The sequence below is a fragment of the Stegodyphus dumicola genome, chromosome 1 (genome assembly GCF_044657685.1).
Source record: "Stegodyphus dumicola isolate Sdum_Otavi_A_Nest chromosome 1, ASM4465768v1".
NCBI lineage: Eukaryota > Metazoa > Arthropoda > Arachnida > Araneae > Eresidae > Stegodyphus > Stegodyphus dumicola.
The window spans coordinates 245,893,986-245,913,890 of record NC_140768.1 but is presented as its reverse complement, the minus strand read 5'-3'; the positions used below and the strand labels follow the sequence as shown (position 1 = coordinate 245,913,890).

The 19,905-nt window shown below is 32.3% G+C and overlaps 1 protein-coding gene across 1 annotated transcript in view; it reads left to right on the top strand.

Annotated features, from left to right (window-relative positions):
- LOC118195694 (dynein axonemal assembly factor 4-like) overlaps positions 1-19,905 on the top strand; it is a 76,438-nt gene that overhangs the window by 32,118 nt on the left and 24,415 nt on the right. The window contains exons 8-9 of the mRNA XM_085827081.1: positions 3,140-3,212; positions 7,103-7,208. Coding sequence (XP_085683207.1) covers positions 3,140-3,212; positions 7,103-7,208 — 179 coding nt within the window. The remainder of the gene's footprint in view (positions 1-3,139; positions 3,213-7,102; positions 7,209-19,905) is intronic.

Below are 19,905 nucleotides of genomic sequence, written 5' to 3'. Positions count from 1 at the left end.
TTTTATTTTTACCCCTTTGATTCAGGGCATATTGCTTTGCTTTTTAAATTTCTTAAAATTTTTATGTTATGCTGTTTTCTAGCAAAAACGCAGCAGTATGGGAAAAATGCTTTAAATAAAGCAAAACTTAGCCTACAGATATAAAAACATAGTCTGGAAAAAATAATTTTAAACAATATAAGGTTTAATAAATAATAGAGGCTCTATTTTGAGTCATTAATCATTATGTCGGCTGCTACTAAGGGAATGAATGCTCAAGTTTTGTCTTAAATAATTTACGCTACATAATATTGATCAAAATATATCTGTTCATCTTTACTGCAATAACAATGGACAGCATTCCCTCAACGACCAATTATACTCCGAAATTTTTGAAGTACACGAGATCTCAGGATCTAAATAACCAAAGAACCACTAGACAATTTGCAAAGAATGCTTGTTGATGCTAGCTTTGCGAAACTATGCGTTATTCTGGAAACTAACATTTGATACGCCCGGAAGGTTTGGTAGTGCAATGGGCTGTGGTACCTTATCAGTGCATAGTCATACATCGTAGGTGGTACACACAATAGAGAGGGTAAGTTGTTGATGCTAATGACACTTCACCTTTAACAAAAGCGTTATGATCAACAGTGAGAGAAGAATCCTCGCTCAGTGATCATTGTTTCATCGAGTTCGGAGTATACAAAGACTCACAGCAAGTCACTAAAACTAAATGGAAGACAAAATTAATTAATTTCCGTTGCTTCGGCAATGCTCTAGCTCCACATGTATAAAGCCTGGTACCACAGTGCAACAACTGCAATAATAGATTAGAGTTAGACGAGCTTCATGATAGCCTTATAAATATCAGTGTATGACCAGTGTTCACTCAGTGTGTGACCAAGTTTTAAAACGCTGCAAAAATTTTACCTGAAGTAAAACACCGTGATGAAACAATCAACTGACAATCGAAAGCAGCAAAGTACGCGCCCTAAGCCGCCAAATGCAAAAATGCTACATTCCTGAGGAAATAGCTATCCTGGCCATGACTTTTAAAAAGTATAGGGCGGCCTATAAGCGCCACTTTAACAAAGCCAAACGTGCCTCATGGCAAAACTTCTGTACCACAGCGCTTAAAAAATATGGTGCCAACTTTAAAATCGCACATGACAAAGTGTTCAAGCCAACCAGCCTCGCCGCCACAATTCAAAATGTCACAAACTCCACCATACAAGTTACTGCCAGCATTCTTAAAAGAATTTTCAAATAAGACACCGTAGTTGACGGCACTCCGGCACAGAAAGAAATTAGACTTAATGTCTCCCAATATTTTCAGTTCAATTTGCCAGATTCAGAGCCATTTTCGACAGAAAAGGAACTCAGCAGTGTTATCAAAGCTCTGAATACTACTAAAGCTCCTGGGCCAGAATATTAATTAATATCTGAATAATATTATATAATATAATTGCCGTCTGAATAATATTACATAATATTATTCAGACGGCATAGATAATGACATAATATTATTCACGCAACATTTAACACTCATCCTGCACTTTTGTTCTCTTATATTACGGCATGCTGGAGGGTGAGACATTTTCCTGCCAGTGCAAATATTTCAGAAGTAGTCCTATTTAGAAGAGCAGAAGAACCCCAATGTAGCATCACCACGCAGGCCAATCTGTTTATTACCCGCACTCGTGAAGTTCTGGAAAGAATTATTCTTCAAAGGCTACAGCATCACATGTCAAGACGAGAATCACTGAACAGCCACCAGTATAATGTCATTGCAGGAAAATCCGTTGACCATGTTTTAAATCACTTTATTAGCATAATCATGCTCAATAAAAGAGAAAGCATGTAACATTCGATTACGGGGCTGGTACTGCACGACACGAGATTGTGACATTTGCTTTGGTACTGAATTTCAAACCTATATTTCACACTATTTTCTTCTCTTAATCGTCATCTCCAAACTGTATTCAGTGTTGTTGCATAACATTGAGTCTATGATTAAGCTTTCAGTTAAATAATAATTTTGATAAAAATATTATAAATGGAGTTTCAGTGCTCTTTTCATCATTAAATTTTCCTCCCGATTGAGTGAAATAGTTGAGAAAAGAAGTTTCAGTTTTATAATAAAAATATTATAAATGGCATTTCAGTCTTTTCATCATTAAAATTTTATCCTGATTGAGTAAAACAATTGAGAAAATAAGTTTTAGTACCACTGAGAGGATCTCAAAAGTAGTCAACAGACTAATTTTCTTTATTCATTGCTCTTTTATCTGACGGAGTTGAGCGGAAGTTGGAAAAGTGAGCATAATTTGTTTCTTTAATACGCTACTGCTGAGCGCCAAGCAAAAATTTATGCTGTTGTACTTTTCCTGAGAGCTTTCATAATTTTTACTAATTTTAACCTATGTACCAAAGCATTTTTTAAAAATTTTGAGTGAAATTGTTTTGATTTACTTTAATTATATTTTATAACTGTCATAGAAAAATTTTAAAGAGCTCAATAGAATCGAAGATTTTACATTTCTTAAGAAATATTTTGGGCTAATGTTTGGAAAAATTTATACTAAAATAATGACGCCTTTTTGTGGAGCCTTCGAAAAGGCCAAAAATTTATTATGGAAGCCATACTAGCCATTCTGATGGAAGCTAAGAAAAAATTTCAAGGATGTTTGCATATCTTATCGGGAAATTTAAAAAGAAGATTAAAGAACTAGACAATCATTTCAAAGCAGATTATTTTGAGTTTTAGCTCACAATATGGGTTTGAGATTTCAATCCAAGGTTTTGAATTCGCAGTACAAATTTTGGATGATAGTGCTTTCGACGATTCACCATTCTTCAGAAGTGAGGTGTACCTAATTCACCTTCTTGTTGCATTTTTGGAACTATTTTGCTATATGCTATTTTCATTTGTTGTACTTTCCTTAAACTAAATTACCTCTGAACAGTTCTAAATACAACGACACCTGGAGGGGTAACAACTTCTGGAAATATCAGTTACTTCTGTCAACGTGCACGATCACTTCCGAAGAAGACCAAAAGCGTTTGGAAACATGTCTGATCAACTTACAGAAAGCTTCATGCATTATTTTTTCACATTACAAGAAATTGTTAATTATAACGTCTTCCTATTTTCTAGCCTCTATTCTGGACGGGCTGCTTGTCATCTTCATCTCCGAAATCTGCATAAATGCATTGAGGATTCTTCAAGGGTATGCTTGGTTTTCTTCCTGCTCTGTTATATTGTTTTACAAAAGCTGGAATTAATTAGTGATTTCAGTATATGTATAATTCAATGCATTTAAATCATAAATAAAAAAATTAAACAAAAATGTAAACATGTTAAACAGGGTTGCAATACACCTTAACATTGCATTTAAATTCAATATTAATATATTGCGGAGTAAGGAACTTTAGGTAAGAAATTACTTTTAAACTTTTGTAATTCAAAATAAACGAAAGAGAAACAGCCCGAGTGAAATAATCCGCGAAAATGTACATGAAAGCAGACTTTAGCAGACTAATTCCATCGACACATGCTTGGGAACACTGACATCAAGAGTCATGTGAAGCATAGAGCCTAATATCTCCATTTTGAGAAAGAAGAAATTATTATTATTTATTTCTTTCCAGTAATGAATATTTTAGTAACATATTTTATTAAAGAATGACGCATGAAGTAAAATTATTAGAAGTAAAAAATAAACAATAAATTTATATGTGATTTAACTAAGGCATAAAAGCTTTCGATAATTTCATTTTATTGACTTCTTGGTCTACTGTTAAATAAAATACGGACTTCCATGTTCTGATTTCCACAGAAGCAAACGGAACCATACCCTTAGTCTCCAAGTTCAAGGGAACCTCCAGGACTTCTTGAAACTTAGTTACTAATTAACCAAATTGATTACCACGAAATTAGGTTCATTTTGTAATAACTAGTTTGATTTGAAGCAGAAGTTTTGAATACATAAATATTTTTTTTTTATTTTGAAAATTTAAAGAATATTCTAGATTTTAAAGATAAATCGTTAAGATATGGTAATTAAAATAGGCAGTCCTTTTACATAAAAGATAATATAATGTAAAACCTGTAAGTAAACCTGTTACAAATTGGACTGAAAAAATTAGATTTAAAAATAACCCATTTAAACTGAAATTTTTTCATTAGAATATTGTACTTTCTGTATACAGAAGCCCTTTTTATTTCATTTAACGATTAGCTAATAACTTCGAAATTAATTATGAAAAAGAGCTTTAATAGATTTTTATTTAAAATTATAGATTATTTATTAGGTTATAATAAGGATTTATAATGAGAAAATGACAAGATTTTTTTAATCCAACTCAGAACTAATTTTTAAGAAGCACAGGATTTAAATATCCCAAGACAACTCATGAAAAGAAAGGATTCCTTTCACATTTCAAAGACACTAAAAGTAAATGTTTTAATTATAATTGCCCTTCCTGTATTTCATTATTAAACAGATAAAATGTTTTATTGCATTCATTTGGTCAGATTTTTAAAAGTTTACTAAAGAATCAGGGAGAACTCTTTTAGATTCTTCTTTCTTTTCCAATTGTTTTCAGGGAAAGGAAAAAAGATACCTTGGTTTAAGCCATGTAAATTTATATTTCATGCAACGCTTACTAAACTGAAACCATGAAAACAAGGCCTAAAAAGTACTTTTCTTAGAAAAAATTTGAATAAAAAACGTTGAATAATGAAGTTACTTTGATACGATGCATAATTTCTTATCGGTGACACCTATTTCGTTGAAGAAAATTAGAGACACTGGATTCTAATAGGTTTTGCCTGGGCTACCAGGCTTGTCAGTCAGGCTCAGTGGGCACTACAAGCTGACAGAGATCAAAACATTTTTGAGAATTTTCTATTAGCTGCATCACACACCGTGAATGAGATTCAGTATACTGGCCCAATATTTCCTGCCACTCACGTACTTCGCTATACCGACGTCCTCTGTAATAAAGGGTATTCTTGATTTTTGATTTCTGCATTTTCTACTTTTAGCTGGCGTTATGCATTTTTTCTCTTCTTTATTTTTCTAGTTCTCTCTCTCATATAACAGAAGACGTAGATGGTATATCATGGTAGCAAAGAATATGAACAATATAAAAGTAAAAGAAAATGCAAGCAAATTAATCATATTTAAGCTTTTTTATAGCTAGTATAAATCTGTGGAACATGTTTTGATCTAATTTTTTTCCTGGTGTCCGTCCTCCATTTATTTGCAGCATAAGAAACAATGGATTGTTATTTATAAGTCGTTGAAATATTTAAAATTTTCATGACAAATAAACTTAACTACGAATACGAAATTTTCAAGCACGGAAATAAAACTGAGCTCATTAAGGTTTAAATAATAATAATAAAAGTGATTATTGTTATTTTTACATTTTTCATGAAAGCTGAGTGCATCTATGTTTATCGAAACGACAGAATATCAATAAGTTGTCGGAAGTTATTGATATTCTGCCATTTACTTAAACAGTTGCACATGTTACAACTAAATAAAAACAGTGTCAGACTGACTAAAACAGTGTCTAAGACCATTTGGACCACAGAGACCAGTACCAAGTTCATTTAGGAAACTTTCTCAGTTTAATTTGTCTCAACGATAGACATAATTTGAAAGAGTATTTCAATCCAAAGTTTGCCATTCAGAAGGATAAGAAGCACACTTTGAAGAGATGACATGCTATTGCGGTGATCATTCTGGTATTCGGAATAATCCCATTATCACGGGTTTTGTTGGAATTTGTCAAGAATACTATATTTCTGTCTCCTTTCTTCTCCAGTATGTAGGATACCGTCACCGTATTGGACGAATTGGCTTATATGGGCGTTTTCAGCATCAAAAGTTGACTGAACATTTGTGAAATTTCTAGGAAAAGTTGATCATGTGATATATATGTTATATTCAGAAACGTATAAGGTCCTCTATTTCTGTATAATAAAATTAAATATCAGTTTGCGTAATTTTCTTGTGATGAGTTTTTGAATTAAGAATAATTCTGTAAAGTGAAATGCCGAAAGCACTTCTAATTTAATTAAACCGTACCTCTGTTTCATGAGTTTGTTTCTCGGATTTTTATTAATGGCATATTTATTAAACAGTTATTTTCATTGAGGAAAATCAGATGTCTATGAAACTTCGTAGTTATGAAATTCAGTTTCTTCAAATAAGCTCTAATATTTTTTTTTATGATTTCTTTTTTATTGCATTATGTGCATTTATCTAAGCATAATTACTCCATGCCATTATTTAGATAAGACTAAAAAATTTTTGTGTCCTCTCATATGTGTTCTTTTAGTGTTTAAAAGTTTCACTTCCAGCTATCGAGTGGAAGATCCGTATTTCGAGCCCCGAGGAAGACAAAGTTAACTTTTCAAGTTCGCTGGCTTCGAGAAACTTAATAGTCTCTAAGGGGCGACAGAGCTAAAATATTATGAACAATAATTCATCACCATTTGGTTGAATGGGTCTCGTGTCTTTACAAGTCGTCCTTTAAATTCGGAAACGTGTAAGGGACATTGTAATTACTTCAATGCCAGCTGTCGTAATGTAAGTGGTTAATACTAGCATTAGAAGGTTCGTGATCCAAATCCTGTATACAGCCATCGAAAAACTGTGAGTATTTACAATACTATAATAAATGTTCCTTATTCATGTTATAAAAATTTGCTTAATTCTTGAAAGTATTAACAACAGAATCAAATCGAATACACATCTTATTTTTTGACAAATTTATATCGTAGTATACACGTTATCTGGTGGCTAAAAGTATTTATTGTACAACTTTGATTATTCAAACTTCGGTATTTCAAAATTTTCAACAAATTAAACTGACCGTTTTCCATAGAAGAAATTTAATTAATGCTAATTTTCTCAGTGAGCCGAATTTCATTAAACCAAAAAGTTCAACAAATTCAAATTTTATTGAATAAATCTCAAATCACAGTTACATTATTACTTTTAAAATTGAAAAAAAAAATTCTTACTGCTTTATTATTTCATTGCTTGTAGTAAATTAAGCATGCCACAAGTTTCTTTCATTGTTTTATGTCTAATTTACGAAGGCCCTTGAGCTGTTAGTGCCACCTGTACCTTCGAATGCAACTGAAAGAGTGAACGCCCATAGAATCCGTGGCACAGCTTTCCATCAATTAGAGCTGCCTGCTGAAGGTAAAAATAATCTCATTATTCTCCTTCTTCCTGATTTAATGCTGTTGCAATTTCTGTTAAGGAAACGAACTGTAGTTTTCAGCAAATAAACATTTGCGACTCTTCTACTGCAAATCAGTAAACAACATTTTGTAGTTATTTATATTTGTAAAATAATTAATAATAATGTTACGGTAGACGAATAAATTTCTTTAAATTTAATTCTTTCTCTAAATTTAATTTCCTTCTTAATCTTGTAGGAATTTAAAACCTTTTTATGATTTGGAAAACCATTTTTATTTATGCAGCATACATACATACTAATATTAACTACAAAAAAAGCTGATTTAAATTTATTATTATAACCCCACATATTTTGAAAAATATTATAATTTTATTATTCATTATAAATTAAAAAGGTCTAACTGTAGCATTGAAATTTTAATTAAAACGTATTAGTTAAAGTCGAAGATTTTAATAAATAGTTGTTAAAATATAGCAATTGTGTTAAATTTTTACATGTATCGAAGATGAATACATATTTACTATATATGTATGCTTAAGACACAATAACACGCCGAGAAAATACTAATTCAGAAGTCAAACAACAAAAATCAGCGTTGTATTTACAAAATTTTCACAGGACTAGTTTCGATGGTTTTACCGAACCACATCTTCAGCTGCAAAACCGCAAATGAACAAGATAGGAAATAATGATTAGATAAGATAAGAAAGCCTGGACAAGAATAAGCAAGTGGCGCCATCTGTTGGTGAAACCAGAACTAAAACATAATTTCTTTAAAGGCCGAAGGCAAATTTGGATTGGAATTAGGATCGTTAACTAGAACAGAAAGATTTTTATGAATGTGAAATGCCTCTAGAAAATCCAGTTCTCCAATGGAAGATGTGTTTTGAATAATTTTGGCAGCAGAAAAAGTGAAAGTGTGGTTTTCGGACCAACAATGTTGAGCAACAGAAGACTTCTGTGTTTCCTTTTTTCTAACATATGCCTCATGTTCCTTGACGCGAAATTTTAAGGCTCTCTTAGTTTGGCCAATGTAAATTAAATCACACTGGGAAGGAATCCTATAAATAACCCCAGGAATTCATATCCGGAATGGGGTCCTTGAGTATGGAACTCGGAATTATATTGATGGGAGAATAAACAACCCGAAAGTTAAATTTCTGCAAAATATGTGCAACTTTATAGCTAATTGATGGAAAGAAGGGAATGACAACAGAATTTTTATAATCTCCTAAAACAAGAGTGTGCCTTTTAGTGTGTTGAGATGAGAATTTTTTAACTGCTTGATTAATAATGTTGGGTGGAAAGCCCCTGTCAATAGCTATTGCTTTTAAATAATTTAGTTCTTCCTCAAGGGCTAGTTTGGAGGAGCAAACTTGAAGAGCACGGAAAACATAGGAATAAAATGAAGCTAACTTTTGTTTAGTCGGATGACATGATTTAAAGTGTGGTGGAAGGCAAACCGATGAAGGTTTACGGTAAACCGTAGTACTGAAGTTGGATGTGTTACGTGTGACCAGAATGTCGAGAAACGGAAGAGAATTGCAAGTCTCAAGTTCAAAAGTGAACTGAATAGCAGGATCAATAGAATTCATTGTTGAAAGAACTTTATTTAAATCATCTTTATTACTTTCAAACAGAGTAAAAGTATCGTCTACGTAGCGGAACCATGCCGGGAAGTTTAAAGTTTCAAACAATTTTGATTCATAATAATGCATGTAGATATCAGCCAAGATGGGACTGAGGGGCTTCCCATGGCTAATCCCTCAGTTTGCTTGTAATATTTATTTTGGAAAACAAAATGTGTTTGTTTCAAACAGAGTTGAGTGTGAGAAATTAGTTCATCAATTTCGATGCAAGAGAAATGAAATTCGCGAAGTCTGGTTTCTAGACATCTTAATGCACCCTCCACTGGGACATTGGTGAATAATGATTTTACATCGAAAGAAACCATGAGTAAATTACTAGGAGAAATGTTTTTAACTTTTTTTACAAACTCTATTGAATTTTTTATGGTGTAAATGTTATTGTCTAATAGAGTTGAAAATCTAGAAACTAAATATTTAGCTAATGGATACGAGGCAGTACCTAAATTTGATACAATAGGGCGGAAAGGAATACCACTTTTATGAATTTTGGGAAGAGCATATAATCTGGCACAATTCGCAGCAGATGGGATAAGTGAATGTTTTAAGTTGCCTGAAATGATTTGCGAAGATTTGATCGCAGTTTTTATTTTTGACAAGTCCGAAGATGAAGGATTTTTAGGGATCGGATTACATGGTCCTCCGTTCAAGAGTTTAGTGACACCATCGATGTAAGTGTTCCTATCCATGACGACTATCTGGCCACCTTTGTCGGCTTTTGAAATAATAATATCCGGGTTAGAATGAATTTCACGCAATGTAGCTCTTTCTCTCGCAGTTAGATTTGGTTTCAAATGTTTATTATTGAATTTCACATTATGAGCGATAAGATGCCTAATCATTTCTTTCTGTGAATCTGAAACTTGATGTAAAATCATTATTCACCAATGTCCCAGTGGAGGGTGCATTAAGATGTCTAGAAACCAGACTTCGCGAATTTCATTTCTCTTGCATCGAAATTGATGAACTAATTTCTCTCACTCAACTCTGTTTGAAACAAACACATTTTGTTTTCCAAAATAAATATTACAAGCAAACGGAGGGATTAGCCATGGGAAGCCCCCTCAGTCCCATCCTGGCTGATATCTACATGCATTATTATGAATCAAAATTGTTTGAAACTTTAAACTTCCCGGCATGGTTCCGCTACGTAGACAATACTTTTACTCTGTTTGAAGGTAATAAAGATGATTTAAATAAAGTTCTTTCAACAATGAATGCTATTGATCCTGCTATTCAGTTCAATTTTGAACTTGAGACTTGCAATTCTCTTCCGTTTCTCGACATTCTGGTCACACGTAACACATCCAACTTCAGTACTACGGTTTACCGTAAACCTTCATCGGTTTGCCTTCCACCACACTTTAAATCATGTCATCCGACTAAACAAAAGTTAGCTTCATTTTATTCCTATGTTTTCCGTGCTCTTCAAGTTTGCTCCTCCAAACTAGCCCTTGAGGAAGAACTAAATTATTTAAAAGCAATAGCTATTGACAGGGGCTTTCCACCCAACATTATTAATCAAGCAGTTAAAAAATTCTCATCTCAACACACTAAAAGGCACACTCTTGTTTTAGGAGATTATAAAAATTCTGTTGTCATTCCCTTCTTTCCATCAATTAGCTATAAAGTTGCACATATTTTGCAGAAATTTAACTTTCGGGTTGTTTATTCTCCCATCAATTAAATTCCGAGTTCCATACTCAAGGACCCCATTCCGGATATGAATTCCTGGGGTATTTATAGGATTCCTTGCCAGTGTGGTTTAATTTACATTGGCCAAACTAAGAGAGCCTTAAAATTTCGCGTCAAGGAACATGAGGCATATGTTAGAAAAAAGGAAACACAAAAGTCTTCTGTTGCTCAACATTGTTGGTCCGAAAACCAACAACACTTTCAGTTTTTCTGCTGCCAAAATTATTCAAAAAACATCTTCCATTGGAGAACTGGATTTTCTAGAGGCACTTCACATTCATAAAAATCTTTCTGTTCTAGTTAACGATCCTAATTCCAATCCAAATTTGCCTTCGGCCTTTAAGGAAATTATGTTTTAGTTCTGGTTTCACCAACAGATGGCGCCACTTGCTTATTCTTGTCCAGGCTTTCTTATCTTATCTAATCATTATTTCCTATCTTGTTCATTTGCGGTTTTGCAGCTGAAGATGGTGGTTCGGTTAAACTATCGAAACTAGTCCTGTGAAAATTTTGTAAATATAACGCTGATTTTTGTTGTTTGACTTCTGAATTAATATGTATGCTTATCTAACCATGCCCTTTATTGATATTTAGCAGGTAATAAAGCCGTTTCTTCTTGTTATTGAACTTATTTACTATAAATTGGATATCAGTATCTTTTGTATGTTGCATTAGAAATATCCGAAAAAAAAAAAAAAAAAAAAAAAAAAGCAGTGCTTTAATCTACGTTTTTTGCATTTCAAATATTGTTGACATTCAATTTCAGAATTTTTCTATAAGTTTTGTTTAGGCATCCAAGAGAGGATACTGAAACATCTATTAAACTTAAGGTTAATTTTATTTAACTTAATACTAATTTAATTTCTCCTTTTAGCTGTAAAAATAATAAAACATTTACAAATTCTGAAATTTTAAAAAGAGTTCGATATAATTAATATTCGATTCTAGACAATGAAAAATATTTTGATAAGTATTATTTGCAGAAACATATTCCGATGCAAAAATTTCAAGTTGTTAAATAATTGTTGTTACTGCTAAATTTGCATGCATTTTTAAGAGAATGATAGACTATTCTTAACAAAATAATAATGAAATCTAACAATGGCATACATATATATACACAAGATGTTTTTCATGGGAAAGAATTTAAGGGGTGATAAAGATGAGTATTAGTAACGTCTTCAAAAGGTACATTTATTCGTGTCACGCTTTGCAGAATGTCCTACAACTTGTGGCGTCCGAACACTCCTGCCACGTGCTGCATCATGCATGCCAGTAACAAAGGATCTCGACTCACACAGGCACCGATGCAATCGCTCAAACATTTTTCGGTCTGCCACGAGTCTTCTCGGGAAACGGTGCCTGTACAGTCTTTCGTCTTCCAAAACACTTCCATTCGCAAGATCATATATAAAATGCATGTTCGTCTTTTCCTGATTATTGTACATCGACATACCTTCTGAAATCTACGCTAGAAATGACGATGTGTAAGAAAACTCATCGTTTATGCTTTCCATTACAGCGCCATCTAGCGATTCACCGCTTACTCTCCACCAATGCATTGTATAGTAAAAATTGCTTGTTTAGATGTTTTCTATTACCCCTTAAATTTTTGACCATGAATTTAGAAGCATCCTATATATATATATATGATGAATAGTAAACGCTTCACTAATTACACGCTTTTTTTAATTTTAGCAATTTTATCAGCGTTCTTTTCATTTCTCAGGCTTAAAAATAGACGTTTATGATATCAATCATATTTTGCATTCTGTTTGTATTAGCATTTTGGGCTCAAAAGGAGTTGGAAAGAAATCAGCGTGTTATTAGCACTTTATGCAGAAGTGGTTCTACAAACTCTTTCCCCCAAAATTTAAACATTTTAGTGTTGAAATAAGTTGAATATTTCGTTTAAAACAATGTGTTACTACATTGTGTGAAAATATCATTAGCCAAATGAAATTGATTTCATGATAATTTTAAAAGCTGTAGCGGTGCAGTATTAGAACTTTCGTCTTCTTTTTTTCTCATTATTATTTGCAATATTCGGCGTGTATGTCATAGATATCTTTTATATTTTGTTTGCAATAGTTCTTCTAAATTAGTATAAATGAAGAGATCATTTATCAGAGTATAGAAGATTATTTCGCTGAAAGACCTTGGGAAACGAGAATGTTTGTTGAATATATATAAATATGAGATATGCGATAAGAACTTACAGAAAGATGCTAAAAGACTATGAGGTTTATTGTATGCAAAGTCTAGATGTCTTTTAATAGTCCATTTGTTTTCCATAATACTCTGTATGCTACCAACAAGTTTTTAAGAAGTTAATGAACCAGCGTGATGTCCATAAGCTACAAAACTGCTGCTTCCAACAATATAGCGTTACATGAAAATCTTACATGAAAGCGTAGTTGGAAAGGAAAAATCTTTTTTGAAGACTCCGAATAACCTGTGATACCAAATGAGTCAAGAGGAAGAGTGCTAACCATCTTACACTATATATTGGAACTGTAAATTGTACGTACGAACGTGACTCAGCGAAGACAACTTGCATGAACGTTTTCAAATACGCAGCATCAAATCTGACTTGATATCTTTACCATCTTTTGCAAACAGACGGGTTTATCACGAATCCAGCTATTTATATATTGCAGCTACTATGCAATTATATATATATATGTAAGATAAAAAATATGAAAGCAAACTTCTAAACTTAATTCACTATAACTTCCATTATTTTCTATTTCATTTTAGAACTTCCTCTATCTGTCCTAAAAATAGCGCTTAAGTCTAAACTGCGTCATTCAAATTAATCATGTGATCTTACTTAACCCATAATGCAGATCCATCTCGACCAATCACCAAATTGCAAACCAAAACTTTTCTCTTCGCGTGCTTCCATCTTTCATAACTACGCACTTCAGCTTTTGCTCGCTACTGTGCTAAGATGTGATTTCGCTGGCTTGCTTTCTATCCCAACAATATCAAAAATGTAAATCTTTTGTGGAAAGGCACGACTAGAGTTCCAAGTGATTGTGGCCACAAATATCAATTGGAAATAAAAATGGAATTAAAATCGCTTCTACTGCCAAGTTTTATTTACGAAGTCAACACATTAGCTTACGACGCAATCAGATTACTTCCTCTTCAATATAGGATAACTACGCATCTACAGTGTTCCGTTTTTTCCTTTGTGCTTTAATATGACAATTAAGCCGGTAGGATAGTTTCCTGCAACCTGAAACCTCAATGGAAAATTTAATTCAGCTCTTCAAATCATCGTTTTGTGATAAATCCAAGATAATGTGAAAGAAGTGAATCATCAAATTTGTTTTTTCAGTGTTTAAAAAATAACAGATCATTCTTCTGCTGTGGTGTTTTGCAAGTGCTTCAAAAAAATAATCTCGTGTAGTGCTTACAGATTGAAAGTAATCTCTCGATAAATTGAGAAGTTCGAATGCCTAGTAAAAAGGAATATTGAATTTGCTTCGCCGATGTCTGCAATATTTAGAAAAAAAAGTGCTTTAAATCATCTGTGAATTCCCGTTTAGGAATTCAGCATTACAGCGAGTTCAAGGTCGATCTGAGTTAGTGTTTGCAAGTATGTGCGACAGAAAATTATTTGCACTTCCGCTTTTTCAACAGCTCAAAAATTATTACATTCGTGTGAACCTAGCTCAGGAACTAAATTATTTAATGTGCTGCGAATTCTATAGTTTTCATTTCAACTTTGGTTAAAATTTCTGCAATTTGTTTTGAGAAAATCTGAAATTCTTGTTCATTAAGTTTTCTAAATTTTCATAATTATGTGTGAGCAAATTAAGTAACGAATTTTAAGGTATTTAAATTATTCATAGAGAAGGATATTAAGATAAGTTTTTATGTTTTTGAAAGTTTGTTGAGAATTTTGAATACGAATTTTATAATTATTCTAAAAATAAAGGTGTAAAAAATAAGTGAAATTAGTACAGATAAATAACATGAAATTATGGTAAATACATGTTAAAATTTGTTGGTTATTGTGTGTTAAGTATAGTATGATGAGGGTGTACTGGTTCCTTCAACAGAGGCCTGTAATTACCTCTGTAGCAGTTTTTTCTTTTACCCTCTTCATGCAAGATAATGTTGGAGGCTCTCATTTTATGAATGCATGTAAATTTTTTATATTATTATTATTATATTTTTTTATTATGGAATGTATTAGTGCAGTTCTCAAAGGCCAGTTACCTTAATGTAAGGAACGGAGGCCTTTTCAATTAACTGTCTAGGCACCCTGAGCCACCAGTGCATAGAACACACTGGTTAGCTCAAGAGGACAGCCCTTTTGATGGATATGTTTGTTTAGTACTGCAAGGCTTCCAGTTTGGTAAAATCAGGAATTGTAAATGAAAGATGATAACGGTGAAACCATAAATTCTGAAAATCCTTATCCTATTATTTATGATGTTAAATTATAATTTATCAGTATGGAAATAAGTATCATAAATATTTATGTGCATTACATTTAATTATAAGAAATGATTATGTAAAAGTTTTTGTGATATTCTGTAATAACAAGAACCTTCCCTGATGAATTATGATTATGTGAACTCTCAAACAAAAAAACTTTTGGACTGAAATGTTGAAAAATTCAATAGGACTCTAAAAATTAAGAATTTATTTAAAAAAAAATTGATATTTTTAAATAATACATTACAGGATCAAAATTTTATTATTTATTTATATTTTTTCTAAATTTGCTAGTGTTTTAACTCTTTTTCTTTAAAAAGGCTTCTCTGTCACTACGCCTTTTTCTTTTTGAAGAGGGGAATATGTAAGATAAAAATGTATGAATCAGAATTATAACTATAAACATTAATTCTTCCTCTCTATTCTAAAATCGTAATAACTTCTCTGCATTGCGTCATTTCTATATCACTCTGTGGCCCGCGCAACTCCGATGACGTAATAATTAAGAACTGAAACTGTCGTTGTAAACCAAAACTTTTCTCTTCCCGTGCTTCCATCTTTCATAACGACGCACTTCAGCTTTTGCCCTCTACTCTGCTAAGATGTAATTTCGCTGGCTTGCTTTCTATCTCAAAAATATCAAAAAGTGCCAAGTGATTGTGGCCACAAATATCAATTGGAAATAGAAATGGAATTAAAACTGCCTCGACTGCCACTTTTAATACTACGCAATCAAAATTCTTCTTCAATATGGATCTAATCACGCATCTATAGTGTTCCGTCATTTTCCTTGTGCTTTTATTATTACATATATATTGTTCAGGAACTTGCACGAACTCAGTTAATACACAATAATTTAATATGTTCATTATAATGTAGATTTTTTGTGGCAACAGTGATGTTTTGTTATATATTACTTTGAGCGTGGTAACGCATGGAATGTTATTTTTTTTGTTACGTTTAGAATGCTAAATAAAATAGTTCGTTGTTAATTAAAAAGGTTTTCTCTGTTAAATATATTACCATTCGTCCGAAGTTATTAAATAAGTCAAGAAATTGATTAATTTCAAACAACTGGCGTCCGTGACAGAACGGAATGGCTATTTGAAGAAAACGAAACATCGATTTCGTATTGGAAATTATCAAGTGAGTTTATGATTTATTTGATTATATCCTTTGTTATTTGAATATATTGGACATATTGAATTTAAAATCATGGAAATTTTATTACGAAAGCGTAAGCCTCTAAGGCAATCGTTTACGATTACTGCCAGTGCTTTAGATGCTGAAATTCTAAAGCCTGACGTGGAGGTTAATCAACTCCCAAGTATTGAACCCACAGTTGGAAGGAAAATTCAATAGATTAGATGAAGTTCAATCACTAATTTCCGAACTTTTGTTGGAAAGTGAAAACGAAAGTGAATATTTAGCTGATTTTGACACGAATGAAACATATCGTGATAAATATATCAGTTTAAAACAAAAGTAGAAAATAGAATGGTGAATTCCACTCCTGTAATTACACCTGGGACTTTAGAAAATTCCACGTAAAGGAACTTTAAATTACCAAAAGTTGGAGCTTCAAAAATTCAATGGGGAGACCGGAAATTGGTTAGGATTTTGGGGACAGTTTAAGAAGATCGACGAAGATGTAAATATACGTAGATGACGATGACAAATTTCAATACCTATTGCAGGCAACGGTCGTTGGAGAGCTCATAGATAGTTATCCTCCCTCTGGCGCGAATTATAAAGACGCTATCAAGCAACTAAAATCTCGATTTGCACGAGACGAGTTACTGGTAGAAATCTATGTTCGCGAATTATTAAAGTTGGTTTTGGCTCAAGCTAGCAAAAAAGGAAATATGACTCTATCCAACTTATATGATAAGTTAGAGACGCAACTCAAAGCTCTGGAGACGTTGTGGGTAAAAAGTGAGGGTGCTACTTTGGTAGACGGTTGCACGGATTTTGGCGATTTTCCTTTGGCGAGTAATACATCTTATGGTAAACCCATTGCTGGATAAGTTATTTATGGTAACCGATATTTTGTTGTCATTTTATTTAAAAAATAATGCGTTTTATTGTGCATAAATTCCGCGTTTAAAATATTATTTATGGCTTTTAAATATTAAAAATCAATTTAATTTTGCATTTTTATTTGAAATAAAAATTTTATTGTTTATCATATTTTATGAAATTTTATGTTGTGGATGATGTAATCAATGACGTCACCTTACTTTAAAAGTAATTCGTTTTAATATGTATAAATTTAATCTAATGTTTTAAACATGATTTATGGCTCTTAAATATTAAAATACAATTTAATTTTGCATTTTTTTAAAAAATGATTTTATTATGTATGAATTTTTAAATAATTTTAATTCTAGCCGTGATGTAATAAGCTCTCTGATTGGTTATAGAATATTTGTGCATTAACGAGCTGTAATCAGCTCCCTGATTGGTTACTGACAATTTGTGCATTTCCGCGCCGTTTTAAAATTTAATTTATATCTTCAAAAATTTCATTCTTCGAATTCCTTCAAAGATGTTTTCAAAGATGTTATCTAAATTATGATTCTGATTTTTTATTGTGGTACTTATCAGTAAACAACAGGTTAAACACTCAAAAAAATGTAAGTACATATTTTTCTTTTATTTTATAATTGTATACTTCAATTTTTGTTAAAAAAATTAATACACTATTTTCAGAAATTGCTGAGATAATTATTGTCCATATGTTTTAATGTTAATTATATTCTATATAACGTATTTTAAAGTATTTGAATTTAATAATATTCTAATTCTTTTAAATGTTGGTATGATGGTTTTTAATTCGATGTTCAATTTCAGTAATATTTTAAACTAAACCTTACTTTAGTACTTTCATATAGCAAAGAAGAGAATAAAAACACCGCTATAAAAACATTGGGCCAACGTTTAATTAGATTAAAATATTACTGAAATTTACACTCATAGTAAATGTATTTATTTACACTTGCCTGCCATCTTAAAAAACGACATTTTTAACAAAAAATTAATCCAGTACTTTTAACGATATTTATTTTTATTTATTTATTTTTTTAAGTTTCGAATACTTTACTAAGCTTTCAAGTTCAGTAAAGTTTCAGATTCACAGAAAGAAATGATTAGACATCTTATCGCTCATAATGTGAAATTCAATAATAAATCTTTGAAACCAAATCTAACTGCGAGAGAAAGAGCTACATTGCATGAAATTCATTCTAACCCGTATATTATTATTTGAAAGGCCGACAAAGGTGGCCAGATAGTCGTCATGGATAGGAACACTTACATCGATGGTGTCACTAAACTCTTAAACGAAGGACCATATAATCCGATCCCTAAAGATCCTTCACCTTCGGACTTGTCAAAAATAAAAACTGCGATCAAATCTCCGCAAATCATTTCAGGCAACTTAAAACATTCACTTATCCCATCTGTTGCGAATTGTGCCAGATTATATGCTCTTCCCAAAATTCATAAAACTGGTATTCCTTTCCGCCCTATTGTATCAAATTTAGGTACTGCTTCGTATCCATTAGCTAAATATTTAGTTTCTAGATTTTCAACTCTATTAGACAATAACATTTACACCATAAAAAATTCAATAGAGTTTGTAAAAAAAGTTAAAAACGTTTCTCCTAGTAATTTACTCATGGTTTCTTTTGATGTAAAATCATTATTCACCAATGTCCCAGTGGAGGGTGCATTAAGATGTCTAGAAACCAGACTTCGCGAATTTCATTTCTCTTGCATCGAAATTGATGAACTAATTTCTCTCACTCAACTCTGTTTGAAACAAACACATTTTGTTTTCCAAAATAAATATTACAAGCAAACTGAGGGATTAGCCATGGGAAGCCCCCTCAGTCCCATCCTGGCTGATATCTACATGCATTATTATGAATCAAAATTGTTTGAAACTTTAAACTTCCCGGCATGGTTCCGCTACGTAGACAATACTTTTACTCTGTTTGAAGGTAATAAAGATGATTTAAATAAAGTTCTTTCAACAATGAATGCTATTGATCCTGCTATTCAGTTCACTTTTGAACTTGAGACTTGCAATTCTCTTCCGTTTCTCGACATTCTGGTCACACGTAACACATCCAACTTCAGTACTACGGTTTACCGTAAACCTTCATCGGTTTGCCTTCCACCACACTTTAAATCATGTCATCCGACTAAACAAAAGTTAGCTTCATTTTATTCCTATGTTTTCCGTGCTCTTCAAGTTTGCTCCTCCAAACTAGCCCTTGAGGAAGAACTAAATTATTTAAAAGCAATAGCTATTGACAGGGGCTTTCCACCCAACATTATTAATCAAGCAGTTAAAAAATTCTCATCTCAACACACTAAAAGGCACACTCTTGTTTTAGGAGATTATAAAAATTCTGTTGTCATTCCCTTCTTTCCATCAATTAGCTATAAAGTTGCACATATTTTGCAGAAATTTAACTTTCGGGTTGTTTATTCTCCCATCAATTAAATTCCGAGTTCCATACTCAAGGACCCTATTCCGGATATGAATTCCTGGGGTATTTATAGGATTCCTTGCCAGTGTGGTTTAATTTACATTGGCCAAACTAAGAGAGCCTTAAAATTTCGCGTCAAGGAACATGAGGCATATGTTAGAAAAAAGGAAACACAAAAGTCTTCTGTTGCTCAACATTGTTGGTCCGAAAACCAACAACACTTTCAGTTTTTCTGCTGCCAAAATTATTCAAAAAACATCTTCCATTGGAGAACTGGATTTTCTAGAGGCACTTCACATTCATAAAAATCTTTCTGTTCTAGTTAACGATCCTAATTCCAATCCAAATTTGCCTTCGGCCTTTAAGGAAATTATGTTTTAGTTCTGGTTTCACCAACA